Source organism: Aquarana catesbeiana, linkage group LG05, assembly GCF_042186555.1.
Source record: "Aquarana catesbeiana isolate 2022-GZ linkage group LG05, ASM4218655v1, whole genome shotgun sequence".
Lineage (NCBI taxonomy): Eukaryota > Metazoa > Chordata > Amphibia > Anura > Ranidae > Aquarana > Aquarana catesbeiana.
In genome coordinates this window covers 218078596-218105865 of record NC_133328.1, presented here as the reverse complement: position 1 = coordinate 218105865, position 27270 = coordinate 218078596, and the positions used below count along the sequence as shown (strand labels likewise).

Below are 27270 nucleotides of genomic sequence, written 5' to 3'. Positions count from 1 at the left end.
AGCCAAAAATAAATAAAAATCGAAGGAAAAGTTCGGAAAACTTCTGCTGAACGGACAATAAAATTGAAAGGTTGTGTTTTTCGGGGTCGTAGTTTGAAGACCCCTGGCATAGACAGTCCAAAATCAAGGTAAGCCTATGGGCATAGTTCACATTATTGCAGTGCAGTTAAATAAAAAAAAAAAAAAAAAAAAAAAAAGTAGAGCATGTTGCATTTTTCCACGTCGCAAACACAAAAATGCATGAAAACACACAATGTTTCACATTTGCACATAGAAGCCCAGGGAAAGAAAGAAGTGACCTCACAGCACAAAATACATATAGAAAAACGTGCATCAACTGCATGTATATGTGAAAGGAAAAAAGGTGCAGTAGATGTGCAGTTTGTAGTGTAAATAGGCCCTTATTCCAAAAGGGAAAATAAAAAAAAATAAAAAAACTGTTGGTAACTGCTTATAACATTTTAGCTGGAGTTTGGCTTCAATTTGTTAGTGCATCTAAATCTGCTAGTAAATCCAGCACTCCCCTCCCCCCAGACCAACAATGCTCCTGTCCAAATGTGCCCCTGTGCTTCTTCATCCAGAATGTAGGTATTCTAATACAGGAGGTGTGTTACTGGCCCGATCACCAGGTGAAAACAGAGGGAAAAAATATATATAAAAGAAAACGAATGCAGCCACCACATCTAAGCAGGGGAGTGCCTTGTTATCCTAGGCTGTAGGGAGACAAAGCTCTAGTCCTCCATTCAAGGGTGGCTCCATAGGGCACAGCAAGAGAAAGGAGCCACCCTGAAACAGGAAACCCGGGGCAGTGGTCATGGCACCAGTTTATTCGGGAACACCAGTGAGGATTAAAGGTTCAAAAGCTGCATGTGAATAAATCAGACGCTGAAAGTGCTTAAAACTGAGGGATTAATATCACTAATGAAAGCCTAACTCCAAGCAGGATTACCTTACAGGTTCCAAGCAGGCAAATATTCTCATTCTTCATGAGGACCTCACCCGTCATGTAGGTAGAACCAGGGGCCATGAGTCCTGTGAATGTAGGGGGGGAGATGTGACCATAGGGCTGGGGTCTATGAGAGCTGCAGCACCTACAGCTGAGGCATCCAAGAGAAGAAGTACAGAGGGAGCTGCAATCCCTCCAGCATGTAAACAAACTGATCTGCAGGATATAGAAGGAGGAATGAGAATATTTGCCTGCTTAGATGAAAGTAATGCTACTGGAGTTTGGCTTTAACTAAGCAATGTGGTGAAAGCCCCACTGTTAGACCCCTTTCATACTGGAGGCGTTTTTAAGGTGCTTTTGGGCTAAAAATGGCGCCTAAAAAATGGCTCCCCTGCAGTCTCAGTGTGACAGCCCTCGGGTCGTCGGGTCTTTGCGGGTCGTTTTGACCCTTTTTCGGCCGCTAGCGGGGGTTAAAAGTGCCCTGCTAGCGGCCGAAAACCTCTGCAAAAAACTACGGTAAAGCGCCGCTTTACCGTCGATGCCCTAGTGTGAAAGCAGCCTAAGCAATGTGGTAAAAGCCCCACTGTTAGACCCCTTTCACACTGAAGACCACCCCACGCTAGCGGTAAAGCGCCGATCATTTTAGCAGCAATTTACCGGCGATGTGCGGGGCGCTTTTAACCCCAAAGAAGGGATTAACAAGGGGTTAAAAGCGCCCGAAAATCTGCCTATTCATTTCAATGGCAGGCGTGGTTTAGGAGCGCTGTATACACTCCCGCGCCGCCCCAAAGATGCTGCTGGCAGGACTTTTTTTCTGTGCTGCAAGTGCACCACCCCAGGGTGAAAGCACTGGGGCTTTCACACTGGGGTAGCATGGGAGGCAGTTTACAGGCGACATTTTTTAGCGCAAAAACGCTTGTAAAGCACCTTCAGTGTGAAAGGGGTCTAAAAGGGAATGAAGGATGACTGGAGTTAAGCTTTATTACTGTCACCTCTACGTAATCATTTTAAAATTGTACCGGATTATCCAGATTGCAAAGCTAAGTAAGAACGTGGAGCCGTCTGCAGGCAACTGATCCCCATTGATACACAGTAGAGGTCGACCGATATATCGGCCGGCCGATATATCGGCCGATATTTGGCGTTTTTTACTTAATCGGCATCGGCCGATTGTGCTGATAAAAAAGGCCGATTATAACTTCAGCCGTGACTTGCAAATGACTTCTGTAATATAAGTCAATGCAAGTTGCCTGAAAGTTATCTTCTCTCCTTCTCTGGGCAGCCTGCCAAGTCTGATAAGAAGATACATTTGTATCTCTTCAAGTTCTTTTTTATCAATAGACTGAACTCCGTGGAGAAGTTTTCAGTTTAACCATTTAAAGACTAAATCTTTTCTGACACTTGTTGCTTACAAGTAAAAATCCTGTATTTTCTGCTAGAAAATCACTTAGAACCCCCAAACATTATATATATTTTTTTTAGCAGAGACCCTAGGGAATAAAATAGCGGTTGTTGCAATATTTTATGTCACACGGTATTTGCGCAGCGGTCTTTCAAACGCAATTTAAAAAAAAAATACACTAATAAATTAAAAAAAAAAAACTAAGCAGTAAAGTTAGCCCATTTTTTTTTTTGTCCAAAAGTTTTGATTACCTGTTTTTGTGTATTAATTTTTAAGATATAGTTTTTTTTTTATATTTTTTTTAATCTAAATTCTACATACAAGTGAACTGATTGGAGGTTTGTTTTGTTTAATAAATGTTTAAATGTAAAAAAAATTTCTGTATCACTTTAGGTTGCTTTCACACTGGAGCGGGCATGCGTTGACGGTAAAACGCTGCTAGTTTTAGCGGCGCTTTACCGTCATTTTAGCGGCGCTATTCGGCTGCTAGCGGGGAGCTTATCACCCAGCAGCAGCCGAGGAAGAGGTTAAATGCGCGCCTGAAGCGCCGCTGCCGAAACGCTTTGCAGGCGCTTTGGCAGCGGTGTGCATTCATTTCAATGGGCAGGAGTGGTGGTATACACCGCTCCAAAGATGCTGCTTGCAGGACTTTTTTTTAACATCCTGCCAGCGCATCGCCTCAGTGTGAAAGCACTCGGGATATCACACTGAGACTGCAGGGGAGCCGTTTTACAGGCACTTTACAGGCGCTATTTTTAGCCCAAAAGCGCCTGAAAAAAGCCCCAGTGTGAAAGGGGTCTAAATGTTAGATTTTATGAGATGAAGGGGAAAAAAAAAAAAAAAATCGGCCTAATATATCGGCCCAAAAAAATCGGCATCACATATCGGCCATCGGCCACTGCGATTTCTAAATATCGGCATCGGCCAGAGAAAAACCCATATCGGTCGACCTCTAATACACAGCTCACCACACACTTTACAATCTCCTTAAACCCCTATTCACAATATGTACAGAGGTGTGCCATCTGCATGAATGTTTTGTGTATTGTCATGAATAGGGCAGAGTCAGACCATTTTAATGGGTTGCACTTAATGCAGAAAAGTTCAAGTATCTTTTTTAAACTTTGCACCTTTTTAGCTGCAAATGCAACTTGCTTGCTGTATTTGGGGTGCCATTAACAGTGAACGGTGCTGCAGGCATGGCAAATGTTTTTTGTCTTTTTTTGCATTCACACGCTACTGTAGTGTGAATGCAGTCTAAGGCTCAGTTCACACTGGAACTGGCTGCGGATCGTGGTGCGTCCCCATTCTCCGGTTCAGGGACGAATTAGGGCCTAATCTTTGCCTGAATTCGGCCCTGAAATTGAGCTAAAGACGCACAGTCTGAGCAGTGCGCTCCGCAGTCGCCTCGGAGATGTGTGAACCGACTCCAGAGAGAGGCGGTAACATTTTCCTGCTGGTAAGCAAATTGGATGCGAAGAAACCCGCATCCAATTCACATAGGTGTGAACCCAGCCTAAGGCTCCAGTCACACATATGCAGTTTGTTTTTGAGTGTTTCTGCAGTTTCTTACATTTTTTTACTGCGATTTTGCCACGTTTTGTATTTTTTATGCTTTTTTTGGGCAAATTTGTTGTTGGACAGATTAAAAATAGCAAATTGCAGCAAAAATCACACTACATGGTTTCCTCTGTTTCTCCATTGAAGTCTATTGAGCCAAAAAAAAAAAAAACGTTTTTTTGTTTAACCACTTTCTGCCCATGCTATAGCCGAAAGACGGCTACAGCGTGGGCTTCCAGTGCCAGGAGGGCATCAATAGATGCCCTAAGAATCGTGTGGCTGCCACGCTCTGTGATCGTCAAGTCCTCTGGACTCAGCTGATCACAGAACAGGTTAAAGGGCCAATCACAGTGGCCCTTTAACACGTGATCAGCTGTCAGCCAATGACAGCTGATCACAGAAGTAAACAGAAGCCAGTTATTAGCTATTTTTCTCCTCACAATCAGTGTGAGAATAGAAGAAATAAGGTAAACGGCTTCTGTTACAGAGACATCAGTCCCAATCTGTGCCCACCAGCGCTGCTAATCAGTGCCAACCTATCAGGGCCCACCAGTGCCTCATCAGTGCTGCCTATCAGTGCCACCTACCAGAGCCCATCCATGCCGCCTCATCAGTGCACAAGAAAAAAAAAGTTACCTGTTTGCAAAATTTTATAACACAATATGAAAAAATTCATTTGTTTGGTGCATGATAAAACACAGCTTTTTTTTCTTTTTTTTTGGGGGGGGGGGGGGGGGGATTTACACAAACTATTGTTTTAACTCTCACTTATTCTGCTGCACAGTAGTAGTAGATGCCATGTGATGTGATGCATTTTGTACAGTGTGCTGCAATTAAATATAGCATGTCTGCATTTCAGCACAGGTACAGGCTGCATTGCAGTGTGAATTGGACACATAGGAAACAATTGTTTTCTGTGTGTCCTTCCAGTGACAAGCATATTACAATGCAGTAAAGCGCCTGTCACCACACTATGTGTGATTTAGCCCCAGAACAGGTGGTGAAGGGACAACATATCCCTTCCGGCTGCCTGTCAAACACCCTCTGAAAAGCAATCCATTGTGGGTTGCTTCTCAGAGGGGGTGACAAGGGCTACTGCATATGTAAATAAGCCCCAAAACATTATACATCATTACATCTGGAAATTTGCATACACCTGACATAATAAGATGGACAATTCCAAACACACAATACAAATACTGACCCCCTCCCAGAGCTTTGCTCACTGCTACTTCTCCTTTATAGTAGTGCTCAGAAAGTGCAATAATCTGCAGGAAGGCTGAAAAGTTTGGGGTCATAGAAATAACTTTGACAGCTTCGTAGTGCTTGATCTGATCATCAGAGCTAAATAAAGGAGGAATAGAGAAAACATTAGGAGGAGGAATAAAGGAGGAATGGAGAAAACATTAGGAGGAATAAAGGAGGAATGGAGAAATAAAGGACAGAGGGGTCTGGTTCCAAATGAATATTTCCTCATCACAATCTGCTCCATCCTTCACACAGATCATCTCTCTTTGTATAAAACAAACAATACAATAGTGATGTATCCCCTCCATATAGCTCTGTGTTCTCCTACCTGCTCTCACTGTCAGTGTCCTCTGTCTGGTGTACAGTGTACAATGAGGAGGGGCTCTACTGCTCTTTCTCCACCCTATGATGAGCAGGAGGGGGGGGGTTGCTTTAAGAAGAGGAGCATGCTGGGATTGGTGATGTGTTGATCATGTGACCAGGAAGCAGTGTGAGTACAGTGTTCATAAATAGAGTGTAATAGAAGGACATGCTGTATGTATGGAGGGAAGAGGGACAGGAAACTAAAAGAATAGTGAATGAATGGTGAAGACTGAAGCAGAGCTCTCCATACAGAGGACAGGGTGCAGGTAGGCAGAGACATCAATAGAAGTGCATGACTAATGCTGGGAATGTCACATGGAGGGATGGCAGTGCCCAGGAAACAATATTAGTAAATATCAACAAAAAGTCAAATGTATGCAAACATAGGTCATAAAAACACACACGTCATTACATACACAGTATACAGACTGGTGGTGAAAGCTGAACTCTGGGGAAAACAAAGGGTCACTGCAAGGGTTAACTGCTGGTTTAGTCTAGGGCAGGGGTATCCACATTGTATATTTTGCAAAGGTTCCGGACAGAAAAAATGTGTCTTATAAATATATTACATTTAAATTTTTTTTTTTTTTTTTTTTGTTAAGGTATGTGTTAAGAAAACAGAAAAAAAATCAGTAAAACAAAGCAAAGAATTTCCAAATAAACTTGAGCCTATGACAATCCTTCCTTGCATCAGAGTCTAATTTACATCAGGGTCCATCCTTGCATGAGAGCCCCCATCAGTGTCCCCTCTTACATCAGGGTCCCCCCTTATATCAGAGTCTAATATACATCAGGGTCCATCTTCGCATAAAAGCCCCCATCAGAGTCCCCTCTTACATCAGGGTCCATCCTTGCATGAGAGCCCCCATCAGTGTCCCCTCTTACATCAGGGTCCCCCTTATATCAGAGTTTAATTTACATCAGGGTCCATCCTTGCATAAGAGCCCCCATCAGAGCCCCCCCCCCCTTACATCAGGGTCCATCCTTGCATGAGAGCCCCAATCAGAGACCCCTCTTACATCAGGGTCCCCATTAGAGCTCCCTCTTGCATCAGGGTCCCCATCAGAGCCCCCCTCTTACATCAGGTTCCCCACCAGAGGCCCCTCTTACATCAGGGTCCCCCCTTATATCAGAGTCTAATATACATCAGGGTCCATCCTCGCATAAAAGCCCCCATCAGAGTCCCCTCTTACATCAGGGTCCATCCTTGCATGAGAGCCCCCATCTGTGTCCCCTCTTACAACAGGGTCCCCCTTATATCAGAGTTTAATTTACATCAGGGTCCATCCTTGCATGAGACCCCATCAGTGTCCCCTCTTACATCAGGGTCCCCCTTATATCAGAGTTTAATTTACATCAGGGTCCATCCTTGCATGAGACCCCATCAGTGTCCCCTCTTACATCAGGGTCCCCCTTATATCAGAGTTTAATTTACATCAGGGTCCATCCTTGCATGAGACCCCATCAGTGTCCCCTCTTACATCAGGGTCCCCCTTAAATCAGAGTTTAATTTACATCAGGGTCCATCCTTGCATAAGAGCCCCCATCAGAGCCCCCCCCCCCCTTACATCAGGGTCCATCCTTGCATGAGAGCCCCAATCAGAGACCCCTCTTACATCAGGGTCCCCATTAGAGCTCCCTCTTGCATCAGGGTCCCCATCAGAGCCCCCCTCTTACATCAGGTTCCCCACCAGAGGCCCCTCTTACATCGGAGTCCCCCCTTACATCAGGGTCCTCTTTAGAGTCTCCTCTTACATCAATGCCCCCTCTTACATTAGGTTCCCTACCAGATGTCCCTCTTACAACAGGGTCCTCATAAAAGTCCCCTCTTATATCAGGGTCCCCATCAGAGTTCCCTCTTACATGAGAGTCCCCATCAGAGCCCCTTCTTACATCATGACCCCCACCAGAGCCCCCTCTTACATCAGGTTCCCCACCAGAGGCCCTTCTTTAATCAGAGCCCCTCTCTTGCATCAGGGTCCCCATCAAGGCCTCCTCTTGCATCAGGGTCCCTATCAGAGTCCCCTTTTGCATCAGGGTCCCCATCCGAGTCCCCTCTTACATCAGGGTCCCCATCCGAGTCCCCTCTTACATCAGGGTCCCCATCCGAGTCCCCTCTTACATCAGGGTCCCCATCCGAGTCCCCTCTTACATCAGGGTCCCCATCCGAGTCCCCTCTTACATCAGGGTCCCCATCCGAGTCCCCTCTTACATCAGGGTCCCCATCCAAGTCCCCTGTTACCTCAGGGTCCCCATCAGAGTCCCCTGTTACCTCAGGGTCCCCATCAGAGCCCCCTCTTACATCAGGTTCCCCACCAGAGGCTCCTTTTACATCAGAGTCCCCATCAGAGCCCCCTCTTCCATCAGGATTCCCATCAGAGCCCCCCCCTTACATTAGGGTTCCCCTCAGAGCTCCCTCTTACATCAGGGTCCCCATCAGAGCCCCCTTTTACATCAGGGTCCCCATCAGAGCCCCCTCTTCCATCAGGGTCCCCATCAGAGCTCCCTCTTGCATCAGGGTCCCCATCAAAGTCCCCCTTACATCAGGTTCCCCACCAGAGCCCCCTTTTACATCAGGGTCCTCATTAGGGCCCCCTCTTTCATCAGTGTCCACATCAGAGCCCCCTCTTACATCAGGGTCCCCATCAGAGTCCTCTGTTACCTCAGGGTCCCCATTAGAGCCCCCTCTTACATCAGGTTCCCCACCAGAGGCTCCTCTTACATCAGGGTCCCCATCAGAGTCCCCTCTTCCATCAGGGCCCCATGAGAGCCCCCCTTATATCAAAGTCCCCATCAAAGTCCCCCTTACATCAGGTTCCCCACCAGAGCCCCCTCTTACATCAGGGTCCCCACCAGAAGCCCATTTTACATCAGGTTCCCCACCAGAAGCCCCTCTTACATTAGGTCCCGCACCAGAGGCCCCTCTTACATCAGGTCCCCCACCAGAGGCTCCTCTTACATCAGAGCCCCCATCAAAGCCCCCTCTCACATCAGGGTCCCCATCAGAGCCCCCTCTCACATCAGGGTCCCCATTAGAGCCCCCTCTCACATCAGGGTCCCCGTCACAGCCCCCTCTTACATCATGGTCTGTATCAGAGCCCCCTCTTACATCAGGGTCCCCATCAGAGCCCCCATTAGAGCCCTCTCTTACATCAGGTTCCCTATCAGAGCCTCTTCTTACATCATGGCCCCCACCAGAGCCCCCTCTTACATTGGGGTTCCCCTAAGAGCTCCCTCTTACATTGGCGTTTCCCTAAGAGCTCCCTCTTACCTTGGGGTCCCCAGCAGAGCCCCCTCTTACAACAGGGTCCCCAGCAGAGCCCCCTCTTACAACAGGGTCCCCAGCAGAGCCCCCTCTTACAACAGGGTCCCCATCAGAGCCCTCTCTTACATCAGGGTCCTTATCAGAGCCCCTCTTACATCAGGGTCCCCAGAAGAGGCTAGACACAGAATGAGTGAGCACGCTGGAGCAAGGATTAAGGTAAGTATAGCACCTTATTCCTCTTCCCTAGATTTACCAGATATTTAACATTGCATTTCAGGGTAGCTCCACTGCTAGGGTATGTTTTGTATAATTCCCAGAATTCAGCTTTAAAGCAGATCTTGCAGTAGAAACGCAAGGTCATCTTAACATATTAGGTCCACCCCCATCGATAAAAGCAGAATTATTAACCCCTTCACACCTAAGGGTAAAACAAATCCTAATGCCTAAGCACAATTTTGCAACTTTAACATGTGTAAATAAAACCATACATATCATCACAACTACTTTGTGCATCCAGGTGGATTATACCTTGCTTTTTTTCCAGGAAAAATCGGGCTTTCATTTGGTGGTAAATGTATATCTCCTGATTCTTTTTTTATTATCAAATGAAAACTGGCCCAAAATCATAAGACAAATATTTTTTTCAATTTTAGCTGCGTATTTCTTGTTACTACCATAGCCTACCACGAAAGCACAACCCAAAATAAATTCTCCTGCTCGTGATGATCGCAGCAATACCACATACAGTATCTCACAAAAGTGAGCACACCCCTCACATTTTTGTAAACATTTTATTATATCTTTTCAGGTGACAACACTGAAGAAATTACACTTTGCTGCAATGTAAAGTAGTGAGTGTACAGCTTGTAGAACAGTGTAAATTTGTTGTTCCCGTAAAATAATTTAACACACAACCATTCATTTCTAAACAGCTGGCAACAAAAGTGAGTACACCCCTAAGTGAAAATGTCCAAATTGGGCCTCTAAGTGTCAATATTTTGTGCGGCCACCATTATTTTCCAGCACTGCCTTAACCCCCTTGGACATGGAGTTCACCAGAGCTTCACAGGTTGCCACTGGAGTCCTCTTCCACTCCTCCATGAGGACTTCACAGAGCTGGTGGATGTTAGAGACCTTGCGCTCCTCTGCCCCACAGATACTCAATAGGGTTTAGGTCTGGAGACATGCTTGGCATTTACCTTTACCCTCAGCAAGGCAGTGGTCATCTTGGAGGTGTGTTTGGGGGGTCGTCATCATGTTGGAATACTGCCCTGCGGCCCAGTCTCCGAAGGGAGGGGATCATGCTCTGCTTCAGTATGTCACAGTACATGTTGGCATTCATGGTTCCCTCAATGACCTGTAGCTCCCCAGTGCTGGCAGCACTCATGCAGCCCCAGACCATGACACCCCACCACCATGCTTGACTGTAGGCAAGACACACTTGTCTTTGTACTGCTCACCTGGTTGCCGGCACACACGCTTGACACCATCTGAACCAAATAAGTTTATCTTAGGCTCATCAGACCACAGGACATGGTTCCAGTAATCCATGTCCTTAGTCTGCTTGTCTTTAGCAAACTGATTGTGGGCTTTCTTGTGCATAATCTTTAGAAGAGGCTTCCTTCTGGGACAACAGCAATTCAGACCAATTTGATGCAGTGTGAAGCGTATGGTCTGAGCAGTGACAGGCTGACCCCCCACCCCTTCAACCTCTGCAGCAATGCTGGCAGCACTCATACGTCTATTTCCCAAAGACAACCTCTGGCTATGACGCTGAGCATGTGCACTCAACTACTTTGGTCGACCATAGCGAGGCCTGTTCTGAGTGGAACCTGTTAAACCGCTGAATGGTCTTGGCCACTGTGCTGCAGCTCAGTCTCAGAGTCTTGGCAATCTTCTTATAGCCTAGGGCTAGGTCATCTTTATGTAGAGCAACAATTCTTCTTTTTCAGATCCTCAGAGAGTTCTTTGTCATGAGGTGCCATGTTGAACTTCCAGTGACCAGTATGAGAGAGTGAGAGAGATAACACCAGATTTAACACACCTGCTCCCCATTCACACCTAAGACCTTGTAACACTAACGAGTCACATGACACCCGGGAGGGAAAATGGCTAATTGGGCCCAGTTTGGACATTTTCGCTTAGGGGTGTACTCACTTTTGTTGCCAGCGGTTTAGACATTAATGGCTGTGTGTTGAGTTATTTTGAGGGGACAGCAAATTTACACTGTTATACAAGCTGTACACTCACTACTTTACATTGTAGCAAAGTGTAATTTCTTCAGTGTTGTCACATGAAAAGGTATAATAAAATATTTACAAAAATGTGAGGGGCATACTCACTTTTGTGAGATATTGTATGCGTATGTTATTTCTTGTTTGTACCCGTAGTACAGCCCAGAACGATAGTGTGCATTTTCTTTTTTTTTTTTCCTACCTAAAACACATTGACATTGGCACTGATACTAATTTAAAAAAAATGCTGCCCAAAATATAATGACCCTGAACTTTAACCTTTACTTGACCCAATCATTAACCCTGACACTGACCTTGATCAAACCTTGATCTAGGTATATTTTCTTTGTTTTATTTTTTATTATTTATTTTTTACACACAAATTTTATTTCTACAAGGAGAGAGAGATACAATGTATCTCTGTCCTCCATACACAGAGAGAGAAACACAATGGCGGACTTCACAGTGACTGATCACTGTGGTAGCCAATCAGAGGATACCACAGCAATTAGGTGACCTGGAATCTAGAGTTCCTGGTCCCGATCATTAGTTCGGGGCTCTCAGTCTCTGTGCTGGGAGTGCGCTGTGCCGCATGCTCCCAGCACAAAGGGAGATACACATACATGTGGCCCCCCCGGGAAAAAAGCCAGTGCAATGGGGCTGCATATATGAGTTACGTCTGTGTCAAGGGGTCAAAAAAATCACCTGCAGTAAAAACTCTAACAGCATTTTCCCCAGCTTCCACTGGCAGTGACTGTACAAGGTTGGTGTCGCCATCCTTCTGGCAAGATTCTGAGGAAATGTTCAGTACCTGAAATCTCTTGAGAAGATGCTCCTATAACGTTCTGTGGGGGTCTTTACCTGAGTTTGGGTTCCCTGATCAGCTCTGTACAGTGTGAACCCAGAAGCACTCAGCTCTGAGCACTTCCTATTTCACAGCTGTCAGAATCCTGGCTAGGAAGGCTGGTGCCCAGTGGATTCAGCACAGTCTATGCTTGATTGGCTGGAGCAGAGGGCATGTAAGATTTTAGGATGTCTCCATAAATAGGATTTGTCACGTACCAAATGCTATCATATAGAGGGCTAGTTAGCCCTCTTGTAATAACAATAAAGGTAAATGTAAAATATAATAAAATAACAGAAAAATTAACATCACGCCTGTCAAACGCATATGAACACAAATGCATGCACAGAGATGTAAGTAAACAATTGTGCCACATGTGTAATATTGCCGCACACAAGAGAGCAATAATTCTAGGTCCCTTATTTAGGGCTAACTATAAAATAATACGCTGTAAAGGCGTTGAAACATCACCTATTGAACAATTTAGGTCCATAACTTTTTGACATTTCATACACATGCAGTTTTGAGGATTGACATATTTTGTATTCATATACTTGACACTGTCTTGTTTTTATTTGGGGGATAAAATTTATGTCAGTGTGCACTAAAATTCATTTTCCTGAAAAAAATAAAGATTTAATAACCAGTTGCGTAATCATTGTGCAACATAAAAATTTTCAACTACCATCTTTTCTATTCTACAACCCCTCTGCGTTTAGAAAATATAAATTAAGATGGGGGGTTTATGTCAGTCTATAATAAAAAATGCTTATTTTAACATATGTGAAAATGAAAAAAAATTGCTCCAGAGCGGAAGTGGGTATTGTATACCAAGCAGCAGCTGTTGTAACATGCCGGTCCTGATCTGAAAGGGAAAGAATGTCTTTGGCCTGCTCTAATAAACCTATACAGTATATATAAATATACAGTGTGTGTGTGTATATATATGTATATATATATATATATATATATATATATATATATATATATATATTTTTTTTTTTTTTTTTTTTTTTTTGGGAATGTCACCAATCAATTGCGGACAAATTGTGTGAAAGTGTCACCTCTCATCAGTGTACTATAACATCCCCCTGTAATGCTCCTCTCATCCACCTCCACAGCCCTCCTATATTGGTTTTTGATTCACCTCCAACTTCCCTTACTGCTCCCCTAGTCTACCTCTAAGTCCTATCCTTGCTGTTCTTATCACAGCCTTGCTTCTGTCAGCCCTCACCATCCCCCCATGGTGGTGATCTTCTTATCCACCTCCAGCACCCATCTGTATTGCTCTACTTGATCACCTCCAGCCCCTCCCTGTTCTGCTCCTCTAGTTAGGCTCCAGCACCAAGTGATGTTAAAGAAGATCTCTGGGGGAAAAAAAAATATTTCTCCTATGCAGTGGGGCAGTGCCAGCCTTGCATGGGTGAACTGCTCACTTTAGTCCAGGGGAGTTCTGAGCAGAAATATACTTACCCAATCCAGTCTCTGCCGCTCCTGTCCCCCCACATGCTATCGATCTTGTGAATGGACTGCTCCTGATGTCATCACGCCCATAGACCGGCTCTGGATGTAAGGACGCAGGAACAGTCCACTGCTGGATGGCTTTCCAGAGGATTTAAAGGGGTTGTAAAGGCAGAAGATTTTTAGCCCCCCTCTGCCCCCCTAACACTTACCTGAGGTCCCTCTCTGTCCCTCTCTGTCCCTCTCTGTCCAGCGATGTCCATGAGAGTCTCAGCCGTCCAAGATTCTCCCTCCTAATTTGCTGAGACACAGCAGCAGCGCCATTGGCTGCCGCTGCTGTCAATCAAAATCAGCTAGCCAATCAGGGGAGAGGGGGCGAGGCCGGGTCAGGACTCCATGTTTGAATGAACACAGGGAGCTGTGGCTCAGGTGCCCCCATTGCAAGCTGCTTGCTGTGGGGGCACAGAACAGGAGGGAAAGGCCAGGATCACAGAAGAGGGATCCGAGAAGGAGAGGATCCGGGCTGCTCTGTGCAAATCCACTGCAACAGAGCAGGTAAGTATGACATGTTTGTTATTTTTATAGGACAAAAAAATGAGACTTTACAATCACTTTAAGGATTGGGTAAGTAAAGCCTTTCGGTGTGCCCCTAGACAAAACGAGCAGTGTGTGATTTTTTTTTACTTTTAAAAACCTACATTACTAAAACTGGTTACATGCCCTCCTGTGAAGGCAAATTGTGTTTCTTCCACTGTGTAACACATACAACATGCTTTCACCCACCGCAAGGCTGAGTGGCATGGCCTGCACGCAATGGATTAATATTGACATTTGTTCCACAGGGCTCAGTAACAGCAGAATATGTGGGGTGAAAGGTAAAACATAAAAAAGTCAAACATAAAAGTCTTCCAAACCTACACCTTTTCCCTAAACATGTAACCTAAGCATACTAAAAACATTTTGTTGTTATGTGCAGATATTGACTTTTCCCTGCATACTAACATTTTTGTTAAAATAAACTAGCTAATTTTTTATTTTTTTTACCTAACTTTATTGCTCTCACAAGGGGGCCAACAGGTTATTTTTAAACAAACATCGGGAGTCTATTAGACCCCTTTTGTCTTCCCTGCTGTCTACCCAAGCAGACTGAGGACAGAAAACGGAAAATTGTATACTTACCTTCCGTAATTTTCCTTTCCTGACGTATCCCATGGCAGCACACACAATGGGGTTGTGACTCCGCCTCCACAACCTGATAGGACTGGTTAGCTATAAGTTTTGAAGAGGAGCCCACCGCTGCATTCTCAGTAACTATCACCTTAGAAGGGTGGGATTCCGTGTGCTGCCATGGGATGCGTCAGGAAAGGAAAATTACGGAAGGTAAGTATACAATTTTCCGTTTTCCTGACGCATCATGGCAGCACACACAATGGGAAATAACTCGCTACATGGGTGGGTGCTTTTAGAGCATTTTATTTACTCAGGTACAAGGTATAGAGGAGTTAGATTGAATGATTGATCTTCCGAACTCAACCGTAGTTAATTGAGCCGGATCTATTTTGTAGTGTGACATAAACGTGTTTTTAGAAGACCAAGTTGCTGCCTTGCAAATAGTTTCCGCTGACACTCTGCAGTACGCTGCCCAGGAGGTGGCCACTGCTCTGGTCGAGTGGGCTTTTAGACCATCCGGTATTGGGAGTGATTGTATACTGTACGTCCTCTTGATGATTTTAATCAACCAGGTCGCTATTGTTCTAGGGGAAGCTGCTTGCCCTTTTCTAGCGCCATGCGGAATGACTAGGAGGTTTTCGACCTTTCTGAACGGTTCAGTAGCTTCAAGGTAGGAAACAATGGTAGACTTGACATCTAGGGGGTGTGGATGTCCTTCATTAGAGAGAAAGACTGGAAGATTGATTTCCGAGTTAAAGTGGAAGGTAGACGTCACTTTGGGTATAAATCGTTCTGATGGTCTGAGAACAACTCTATCCGGGTAGAGGACTAGATGTGGTTCTTTAATTAATAGAGCGTGCATCTCCGAGACTCTCTTGGCAGACGTTATTGCGATCAGAAATGATAATTTGAGCGTCAGATCCCATAAGGATACTGATTCCAGGGGAAGCAATGGTTTTTTTGATAGAGCTTCTAACACGGTGGACAAATTCCAGGTTGGAAAGACTGGTTTTCTGGGCGGCCTTATCTTCATGCATGCCTTCAAGAACTGAACTATGAGCGGGTCTAACGCCCATCTAGTTCCCATCATTGCGGACAGTGCCGAGACTTGTACTTTAAGAGTGCTCGCACCCAGGCCCTTTTCCAGGCCTAGCTGCAAGAATTCCAAGATATGATAGACTGAAGGAGAGAACGGATCCCAAGAATGTTGCTGGGCAAACGCGGTAAATCTCTCCCAGATCCTGTTGTACGTGCCATTTGTTGATCTTTTCCTGGCCTGTTGCAGTGTGGCCACTACTCTGAGTGAGCATCCCTTATCCAGCAGCCTTTCCCTTTCAACCTCCATGCCGTTAGGTGTAAACGTTCTGGTGCCGGGTGCAGGAATCGACCCTGAGAGAGTAACTCCGGGCTCAACGGGAGCGGAAGCGGCTCCTCTGTGTTCAGCTGTAATACAGTCGCGAACCAAGGTCTCCTTGGCCAGAAGGGCAGTACTGCTATGACCGTGGATGTCGAGTTCCTCAGCCTGGCCAGAAATCTGGCTATTAGGGGAATCGGAGGAAAAATGTATCCCAGGTGGAATTCCCATGGGTGGTGAAGGCAATCGATCCCTGCTGCTGTCGGATAATTGTTCCTCGCTAAGAATCGAATACACTTGTTGTTCTCTGGGGTTGCCGCTAGATCTATGTCGGGAATCCCCCATTTGTGGGTGATGAGAGCAAAGGCTTGGGAACTGAGAGACCACTCGGTGTTCGATACAAACCTCCTGCTCAGGTCGTCCGCTACCCGGAACATAAGTCGCCTTCAAATCCGTCAGGTAGATCTGAGCCCACTCGAGTATGGGTCGCACTTCCTCCATGAGCGTTCTGCTCCTGGTACCTCCTTGTTTGTGGGTGTAATTTACCGCTGCCGTATTGTCTATACATAAGAGAACACTTTTCCCTTCTAGGCATGGTCCGAATGCTAGAATAGCCTGCCAGGCGGCTCTGAGTTCAAGGACATTTGAGACTATGCCCTGTGGGCGGAAAGACCAACGTCCCTGTGCTCCGTGATGTTGGTAGTGTGCTCCCCATCCCTGAAGACTGGCATCCGTCGTGACTACTTCTGGTAGTGGAGGAACTATGGGACGACAGTGTGTTAGGTTGCTGACCCGTGTCCACCACCATGCTGATCTTTTTACTGCCTGGCTGATGATTATTCTCTGTTTCATTGAGGACCAGTTCCATTGAGACAGGAATGCATTTTGAAAGACCCTTGAGTTCCACTGGGACCACTGGATCATTAGGAAGGTCGAGGACATGGAGCCCAGGATGCTCAGACACATTCTGGCAGGAAGATGTTCTGCCGCCAAAAGGTTCTTTATTTTGTGAATCAATGGCCCTATCTTCTCTTGAGGCAACCTGACCGTATTGGAGCTGGTGTCCAATTCTGCGCCTAAGAAGACCATTCTTTGCGTTGGAACCAGACTGCTCTTTCTCCAATTTATTATCCAGCCGAACTGTTGAAGTGTAGAAATTAGAACTGCTCGATGCTGGAGGGCAACTTGTTGGCTGTCGGCCAGGAGGATGATGTCGTCGAGTGCAACACCCTTAGCCCTTTTTCTCTTAGGAGAGCTATGATCGGGAGTAAGACTTTTGTAGAGGTTCTGGGAGCCGTCGATATGCCAAACGGAAGGCTTTGGAACTGGAAATGCTGACGACCTATTGCAAAGCGTAGGTATTTCTGAAAGGTTTGGTGCACCGGAATATGTAGATAGGCGTCGGACAAATCGACTGAGAGCATCCAGTCCCTTGTTCCTATTGCTAGTAATATGAACTGGAGGCTCTCCATCTTGAAGGATTCGACTGAAATTGTTTCGTTTAGGTCTTTCAAGTCTAGCACTGGCCTCAAATCTCCCGTCTTTTTTGCTACTAGAAAAAGCGGAGAGTAGAATCCTAAACCTCTCTGTTCCTGAGGAACCTCTATGATTGCTTGTTTCTGCGACAGTTCTTGAATATAACTGGTCAGGATCTTTCGTTTTGGTAGAGAAGATGGTGTTCTGGTCAGTCTGAAGTGGTCTTTTGGAGGTTTGTGTTTGAATGACCATCTGTGACCCTCCTGGATGGTGGAAATCGTCCAGGCGTCTCTTATTTGATTTTCCCAAGTTCAAGTAAATTGCCTCAACCTCGCTCCTACTATCGCGGGCTGGGCGTGCACGCCATCAAAATGACTTCTGCTGCTCTCCTGAATTGGGGACTTTAGGTTTTTGCACCCTCACAAAGGACGACTGGGGATTTCGCCAGTTTCACTTGAATTCCCTTCCTGGTTTGTAAGATCTTGCCTCTCTGTATCTCTCTGGCAACTGGCATCTAAACGGTGGATTTCTTTGTTTGGGTCTTCTATCGGAAGGGATGAGGCCAGACTTCCCTCCAGTAACTTTTGAAATCGCCATATCTAGTTTAGGGCCGAATAAGTTGGTGCCGTCGTAGGGAATCCTACACCAGGTCGACTTAGAAGTCGCATCTGCGACCCATGGTTTTAACCAGAGTGCTCTCCTTGACATTACTGAAGCCAACATCGCCCTTGCTGAAGATCTTATGATATCCACGACCGCTTCAGCCACGAAGTCTCCTGCTAGGCTAAGTTCTTGCATAGCTGATATGATTTTTTCCTGATCCGCTGCCTCTAGCAACAATTTCTCAATGTTGGCTGCCCAAAAGGTAATCGCTCTGCCGACCGCTGCCAGAGTGATCGCTGGTCTGCATGCTCCTCCTGCTGCTGAATAGGCTTTCTTAAGATGGAGGTTTATTTTTCGATCCATTACATCCCTAAAGGTAACGGCATCCTCGATCGGGAGAGTTACATGTCGCGCCAGACGCATTAGTGAGGAATCTACTACAGGAGCTGAAATTAGAGGGTTCACCATTGGCTCCCTTAATGGGTAGAGTTTTGCTATCCTGTTGTTCAGACTGTTTTTTTTTTATCTGGTTTCTGCCACTCATCCTTTATTAGCTCCTCTAGCTCTTCAATAAAAGGAAAGGTTTCAGGGTCTTTTTTCAGGTTAGGAAAATACTTTCTTAACTTGCGTGGCGCCTCTTTCTCTTCTTCCCAACCGATTGCCTCTTTTACAAATTTTGCGAAGGGATCTATAAGCGCAAAATCAAACGAAGTGGGCATTAGAATCTCTTCCTCTTCTGGGGAGTCTTCCTGAAGAGTATGAGAGGCTGACGGGGAGAGATCTTGCGGCGTATAAGAGGTTGAGGCCACTGAAGCCTGTCTGATGGACTCGTGGGCTGCAACTTGCATGATAGACTCTTTCACAGATTCTTTTATTATGTTGGATGCTTCCCTTGCAGCCGATTCTTTTTCACGGGTTGCTTCATCAAAACAGACTTGACAGACTAGTTTAGCAGGTAGTGCTACTGCTCCGCAAACCCAGCAGGCATTTGCCGCAGGATGGGTGCGTTGGTCATCGCGAGGTTGACGGGATGAAGTCTCATCTCTATGGTGATGGGATGAGGTTCTTGACCGACTTCATCTGGACTGAGAATGTTTTGAAGGTGATCAGTCCCTGCGTTTGGAGTCCGTTGATCTTGATGATCTGCCAGAGCTATCAAAATAATATAGCATTAGTGGCAAGGCTTTCTTTTACTCCTCTTGACTACTTACCTAATGTCTGTCCCCCCTTACCTTGTAGCCCGTGAATGGTCTGCTGGAGCAGCGGCCTCCATAAAAGGAGATAGAGTGTATCTGAAAGGAAAAAGTTTGTGTTTTTTTTTTTTTTTTTAAAAAAACAGGAGGTGCCAAGAGAAAAGAAATGCAGAGTTTTAGCAATGTAGGAGAGAGTTCAAGACTTACCAGTGTCAGGGATCAAAAAAGGGCACAAGGCAGCACTGTGGTGAGGTTCTGGAGCTCACAGAGGCAAAATGACAGAATTCCTCTGTTTTTAAATATACCGCCGTCGCGGTGGCTCTGACGTCACGGCCGCGCATGCGCAGTGGCCATTTGCGGCGTCCGGCGCCATCTTGGAATCTGGCATGCCCTAACGCCGCCTATGTCCGATCCTGTGCGCCCTGGAGCCGGCGCTATGCACAGTAAGAAGACGCTGTGGGACTACAGCGCCCAGCGCGCCTGGAGCCATAATTACACAGATGTGTATAAGGGAATACAGCATGTCAGGAGAGGGAAGAGAGAGAGAAAAAAAAAAAGGAAAGACAGTACCTGGAGGCCGCTGCAGATGACACCAAAAAACCTCTTTAAGGTTTGTAAGGCAAATGTGGATTGTTTGTGTTTTTTTTTTTTTTTTAACCCCTGAGACCACCAGAGTGGGGTTTCCCTGCATAAAGCTCTTTTAGAGCCTGTACAGCCAGGGCTTTCAACTAGGAGAGGCTTGAACCTAGCTGGGGCGAAGCGGTATGGGGGTTTTCAGCTTTTACCGGTTCAACCATCTAGGTGAGGAAAAAAAGGAGAATGCAGCGGTGGGCTCCTCTTCAAAACTTATAGCTAACCAGTCCTATCAGGTTGTGGAGGCGGAGTCACAACCCCATTGTGTGTGCTGCCATGATGCGTCAGGAAAGTCTCCTATCTGCTGTTCACCTGTTTACAGTGACTATGGTTTGACATCTCTGAACCCGGACATGCTCAGATCTGAACACTTCTGGGTTCATACATCACAGGAGAGATCTGTAAATGTAAGTTTGCTGAGTTCCCACCACTCACCATCCTGACAACGTTTTTGGAGATACCTGACTCAGGTGCACCCCTATCCAGAAAATTTACATATTTTAATCCCAAAACTATTCCAAACCCTTCAGGTATTAAAATGAAATGGCCTTCCTTCTGCCTTTTGCAAAGGTTGACACTTCTAACTTTAGCACATTTGCATGTCAAAGACAAAAGTGTTTCTCCTCTTGCCATGAATAACATCAGTAAAAAATGACTTGAGAGATGCTAGCTCTTAGGCCTCATTCACATGGCTTTAAAGAATAGGCATTTGCCTTGGATAACTAAAGCTTTTCCTTGCATAAATAGCAAATAGTTTAATAAACACAGAGCACTTTGGGTTTCTTCATGTTCATTTTCATTTGTTCCAGCAATGTTTGTGTTTGCCAGGTGTTACAACTTGTAAAGCTCGCCAAATGCCTCCGGCCGGTTCACACCATGCCCGCACATGAATCGCAGAGAAACAGGGCGTTCGTTCCTGTGCGATTAACGCTGCATGCAAAATGCACTCCATGCAGTGGGTGTCAATACAAAGGTAACGACACCCCAAACACAGGTCGAAAACTCGTTGCGGTTGCCCACGCCAGATCTGGTTGCAGTGCATTTTAAAAAGTAGCGCATGCACTACTTTTGGTGTGGTGTAATTTTAGTCCATTTAAAATAAATGGGATAAATCACACTACACAGAACTGCATGGGAATCGCACAGTCCCTGTTGAACGAACAAATTTCTAATAGTGTATGCGATCTTCATTCAAGAAATTTACATTCATTCCAAAATCAAATGTTAAAGGGAAAAACAACATTTTGAAGTACTTTTGAACATTTGTTTGAAAATATCAGTATACGACCAGTTTAAAGTAGTTCAGAATGTTCTTAGTTTAATGTATTGTATGCATTAGGTAAAAAACCTTCTGCATGCAGCTATCCCCTCCAACCTCCCTTATACTTATCTGAGACAGGTGTCGATCCAGAGCTGTGCGCAAGAGCAGCATCGCTGCTCTTTTTCTCTCTCTCCACTGGCTCAGACACAGCAGTGGGAGCCATTAACTTTCGCTGCTGTGAATCACACCCAGAGAGCAGGCGGCAGGGTCGAGCTGCACTGTGTTTATCAATAGACACACACAGCACAGCTTGAAAGCAAGCTCCCACAAGTGCCCCCATAGCACTTATGTTATGGGGGGCACTCAGCAGGGGGGAGGAGCCAGGGTCACTGTCGGAGGACCCAACAAGTGAAAATAATCGGGCAGCTCTGTGCAAAACCATTGCACAGAGCAGGTAAGTATAACATGTTTATTTTTTTTTTTTTTACTTTTTCCTTTACAATTACTTTAAATCTCATGTAGGAAATTACACAAGGCAGCTTTTCTGCTCTGCATTGTTCTAGACTGCTAACATGGATAAGTGTTCTTTAACAGTGAATTCATGTTATTTTGGTATGTTCCCTTTTGTCATAAGAAGTCTTGCTTCTTGACATTTCTATACACAGAGTCCCTAATTAAAGTCTTGCTGTCTCATTTTAACATTAATCATTCTTAGAATGTTTAAACATTACATGTGCAAGCATGCACCTTTGAATTTTATACAGCCATAGATTTATTTTTTTTGGCAACATTACAAGAATAAGCAGTCAGTTGTCTGTCCTTTTTAAAGCTGAACTCCAGGTATGGATTTTAATGCACAGTTACATTGTTCCAGCCTGGACCAATGTACATAAAGTATGCATATGCCATACCTTTGGGACTTCTGTGGAAGCAGGTAATCATTGTAGTAGTCGCCATTAGTTGCTGACGCATTCCGTCCACTTCTATTCAAAGTAGTAAGTGAGGCAGAGGATAGATTTTGCCTAACAGTGGGAGGGGCTTAAAGGAAGATGATTGAACAGAATCCGTGCATAGTCGCAGTATGCTTTGCACACATAGGCCACAGACCTTGAAGCCACAAAATACTCCTACTTACTATGTCACAAGTGACAATCTCAGGGATACATATAAACCTCAGAATGAAGAATAATTAAAAAAAAATTAAATATTTCCATCCCATATGCCTTTCTGCACACAGACACACAAGTGATCACTTTGTCTGACTGAGATGACCTTAAAGTGGAACTACACTGTATCTGAGCACCACAAACCAAAAGCATTATTTAATTCATTTTTAATATTCAAAGCAAACTCCCCCATCCATTCATGGCTCCATGCTTTATTTTGCTAAGAAATCACTTAGAAAAATACCCTGTAATATTTCTGCCAGTGGCCATCTTGAGTAAGGGCAGATGATTCATGTAGGGATTACTTCCTGGAATCCATCTGCCCTTAGCTCAGGCATGCAGACAGGAGGGTGTGGTTAGCTGAGAAAACCCCTCCTCCCCTCTTGAAGACTCCTTGGATGTATGACATCATTTGCCTAGGTATGGAAACCAGGAAGTTACTAAAGAAATGTAAAATTTTTTTAAAACAAGTAAATATGATATGATTTCCTATCTATTTACTAATGCTAGCAGCATAAAGATTCAAAATAGTCAATGTTGATTGAGAGAGTGAAGTTTTACTTCAAGGAAGAAGTTAAGTAAAACCAGCAACTGTTTGGACAATGAAGATCCTGGTCAGGATTTTGTAATGTACAACATAATGTATAGAATGCAGGGTCCAAAATTAGTAACATACAAAACAACATCTAGAGTGCAAAGTCTAGCTGTCTCATTTACCATTAATCATTCTTAGAATGTTTAAACATTACATGTGCAAGCATGCACCTTTGAATTTTATACAGCCATCGTTTTATTTTTTTGGGCATTATTACAAGAATAAGCAGTCAGTTGTCTGTCCTTATAAGGCTGAACTCCAGTTATGGATTTTAAAGCACACTTACATTTTTCCAGCTTTGACCAATGTACATCAAGTATGCATATGCTATACCTGTGGGACTTCTGTGGAAGCAGGTAATCATTGTAGAAGTTGCCACTACTGCAGTGATCGCGGCTGTTTTACAGGTCCTGTGCAAAGCAGTTGCCCTGCTGCGTAGTAACCACAGGGAGTTACTCACGTAGCAATGGCTCCATTTACAGAACACCTTGCATTTTCCTCAACAAATGCAAAGTTTTCTCTGATTGGATGAGGTGGGGTGGAGAGAAGGGGCAATGAAAGCACGATTTCCCCCTCCTCCAATCAGAACACTTTGCATTCATCAAGAAAAATACCATGTGAATAGAGCCTATGCCGACCAAGTGACCCCCTGTGGTTACTATGCAGCAGGGCAGCCACTCAGCATTGAAACCCAGAACACAGCGGAGGTCACTGTAGTAGTAGCGACTACTATAGTGATCGTCTGCTTACACAGTGGCCCCTTAGGTATGGCATATGCTTACAAATATTGGTCCAAGCTGGGCTATGCATTAAAATGCATACCTGAAGTTCAAGTTTAAAAGTTTGGTTGAACTTTTAAACATGAGTTCAGTCAAACCATATGTTTACATTAGATTCCCCTCTTAGATCACGAATCCTTATCAGAGTTACCCCTTACATCAGAGTACTCAGAGTCACCCCCTTAGTCAGGATCCCCAGAGTCACCCCCCCTTACATCAGGGTCCCTAGATTTCTCCTCCTTACTTCAGGGTCGCCAAGGTTCCTCCCCCTTACATCAGAGTCCCCTTTCTTAGATCAGAATCCCCAGAGTCATCCCCACCTTGCATATGGATCCCCAGGGTCACCCCTCTTACATAAGGGTCCCCAAAGTCACCCCCTTACATCAGAGTCTCCAGCACTCTGCCTCTTTACATCGGGGTCCCCAGAGCCATGCCCCTTATATCAGGGTCCCCAGAGCCCCCTTCCTTATATCAGGGTCCCCAGAGCCCCCTTCCTTACATCAGGGTCAGCAGATCTCCCCTTCTTCGTTGGATAGCAACTAATTACTAGAACTGACAGCAGCTTGTGACAGTGGTGGCATTGCAGCAGCAGCTGGAGTAAATGTAATGTATCTTGTGGGATGGAGGTGCTATGGGGAACTATAAAATACCACGCACAAGGCTTTTTTTTTCTCAGAGAATAGTTGCAGGAACTCAACCACTCCCCCACTGTCTTACAGTGGGAGGGTCCTAATGGGGCGTTGTTAAATATCAGGAGTGCATTATGTACAGAGTGCATAGATCAGGAGAGCGCTACATACAGAGTGCAGGGATCAGGAGTGCATTGCGTACAGAGTGCAGAGTTAATGTGTTTTATGTACCGGGTTCAGGGTTCAGGAAAGCATATCTCACAGGCCAATTTACAAACCTCGCTCCTTCCAGTACAGAGCTCTCCTCCCAAATCCTCTCTTCCCACCTACAGAATATCCGAGAGAGGGGCTGCTGCAGAAAGGCAGCTACAACCTACAGTAGGGGGCATTAGTGCTAAGTTGGGGAAAAGGGGAAGGCATTGGTGCTAAGTTGGGGGGAACATTGGTTCTAAGTGGAAGGGGCACTGCTGCTGAAGGGGGGTGAGGGGGGACACTAGTGATAAGTGGGGGGAGGGGGAAATTGTTGCTAAATGTAGGGAGGCAAGGGACCTTTTTGCTTATTAGGGGAAGAGGACATTGGTACTAAGTGAGGGGATGGGGGGGGGGACATTGAGGATAAGTGGGAGAGGAGGGAAATTAGTGCTAAGTGTGGCAAGAAAAGGAACCTTGGTGCTAAGTGAGGGGAGGGGTAGCATTGGTACTAAGTGGGGGGATGGGGGACACTGGGGATAAGTGGGAGCAGAGGGGGGGACATTGATGCTAAGTGAGGGGTCATTGGTGCTAATTGGTGAAGAACTGGAAATTGAGGATAAATGTGGGGAGACAAGGGACATTGGTGCTCAGTGAGGGGAGGGGGGCCTTTGTTGCTAAGGTGGGGGAGGGAAATTGGGGATAAGTGTGGAGAGAGTGCAGACATTGGTGCTACGTGGGGGGGGAGCATTGCTGCTAAGTGGGGGTGAGAGGGGGGGCAATGGGGATAAGTGTGGAGCGAGGGGAGCCATTGGTGCTAAGTGGGGGGAGGGGGACATTAGGGATAAGTGTGGAGAGAGGGGGGCCATTTCTGCTAAGTGGGGAGATAGAAGATATTGGTGCTAAGTAGGGGATGGTGATGTTCCCCTGACTTCCCCATTATCTCTGAGGTTACAGATCAGGAGTGCCTTGTCACAGTCACAAGAATTACACTGCTGTTTCTCAGGTAGAATTCAAGTTAATCACTTCAGACCCGGAAGAATTTACCCCCTTCCTGACCAGAGCACTTTTTGCGATACGGCACTGCGTCGCTTTAACTGACAATTGTGCGGTCCTGCGACGTTGCACCCAAACAAAATTGACGTCCTTTTTCTCCCACAAATAGAGCTTTCTATTGGTGGTATTTGATCACCTCTGTGGCTTTTATTTTTTGCGCTATAAACAAAAAAATATATATTTTACTTTTTGCTATAATAAATATCTGCAAAAAATATATAAAAAAACTATTTTTTTCCTCAGTTTAGACCAATATGTATTCTTCTACATATTTTTGGTAAAAAAAAATCGCAAAAAGCGTGTACTGATTGTTTGCGCAAAAATTATAGCGTCTACAAAATAGGGGATAGATTTATGGCATTTTTATTGTTAATTTTTTTTATTAGTAATGGCAGCGATCTGCGATTTTTATTGTGACTGCGACATTATGGCGGACACATCAGACACTTTTGACACTAGTTTGGGACCATTTTCATTTGTACAGCGATCAGTGCTATAAAAAAGCACTGATTACTGTATAAATGACACTGGCAGGGAAGGGGTTAACCACTAGGGGTCGATCAAGGGGTTAAGTGTGTCCTAGGGAGTGATTCTAACTGTGGGGGGATGGGCTACCTAGAACATGACAGCGATCACTGCTCCCAATGACAGGGAGCAAGTAGATCTCTGTCTTGTCACTAGGCAGAATGGGGAAATGCCTTGTTTACATGGGCATCTCCCCGTTCTGCTCCTCCGTGACAGGATTACGGGACACCGGCGGACATCGAGTCTGCGAGTCCCGTGGTCACGAAGCATGCAGCGGGCTCGCCCACAATGCCACTTCTTAAAAGGGAAGTACCTGTATGCCCATTTGCGCAGCCGTGTCATTGTGCTGACGTATATCGTCGTGCACTGGTCGGCAAGCGGTTAAAGGGTACATTTTCAGGTTACTGCCTACGCACAATAATTCTTACTAGATGTACCCTATAAGATAGCAAAATGTAATTTTTGAGTTTGTGGCCACTTCATATACTAAATCGTGTTGTACCATTATCATGCTCTTAAATGTACACATACAATGGCCTAGTGCAAAATTCCTCCATAACAATAAAGATAAACAATTCATATCAGATTGAATACTTAAAGTGATACTAAACACAGACTGTTTAATTTATATTGCTCTTTCTATTTTTGTATGTGGATAATGGCACTGGAATTATTTTAATAAAAAAAAAAATCTAAGTACCTTTTTCCTAATCAATATACAGCTGTCACATGACCCAGATCTTTTCCAACCTGTCTGCAGGGAAACATAAGCAGGAGGAACCTCTAGCCCTCTGCTACTGGTCACATGTTCAGAGTAAAAATAAATAATATCAATAAACTGTTTTAAAATGGCATACAAATATATATTTGAGATCAAATCCTTATTATTTTGTGAAAATAACATGGTGTGGGCTGATTCCTGCCAGCCACAGGCTGTGTCACGCCCCTCCAGCCTGTGTCTTAGAATAAGAGGGAGGTGAAGCCTCCATGACTCTATGTGTTATTGTGTTTAACTGGTTAGTGGATATGGAGGAGGGAGGCAGTGGGCTGTCATTTAGCACTGTGCATATGCCCATTTGTGTAACTCTATAGTCACATGGGCTGCTCAGTTGTGATATGGAGGAAATGCTCAGCATAGAAACTCACTGAAAACTGAGCATAGTTGCCACTACAGCGGCAAAATCCCTAGCTGAATTGGGGACATGAACAGAAGGTGGAGATGGAGAGCAGCAGGATCAACCAGGTTTTTTGCAGAATACAGAAAACGAATCTCATAGTGACTGCGTGAACATGAACAGCACTTAATACAGCATTTATT

At 45.1% G+C, this 27270-nt stretch overlaps 2 protein-coding genes across 2 annotated transcripts in view; one reads left to right on the top strand and one right to left on the bottom strand.

Annotated features, from left to right (window-relative positions):
* BLVRA (biliverdin reductase A) overlaps positions 1-5592 on the bottom strand; it is a 61424-nt gene extending 55832 nt beyond the window's left edge. Inside the window, exon 1 of the mRNA XM_073630555.1 lies at positions 5485-5592. The gene's annotated coding sequence lies outside the window, so the exon portion shown is untranslated. The remainder of the gene's footprint in view (positions 1-5484) is intronic.
* Positions 5593-5614: 22 nt separating this feature from the next.
* The window catches only part of COA1 (cytochrome c oxidase assembly factor 1), a 205469-nt gene continuing 183813 nt past the window's right edge, over positions 5615-27270 (top strand). The window contains exon 1 of the mRNA XM_073630556.1: positions 5615-5785. Within this exon, the coding sequence (XP_073486657.1) occupies positions 5739-5785 (47 nt within the window). The 5' untranslated portion in view covers positions 5615-5738. The remainder of the gene's footprint in view (positions 5786-27270) is intronic.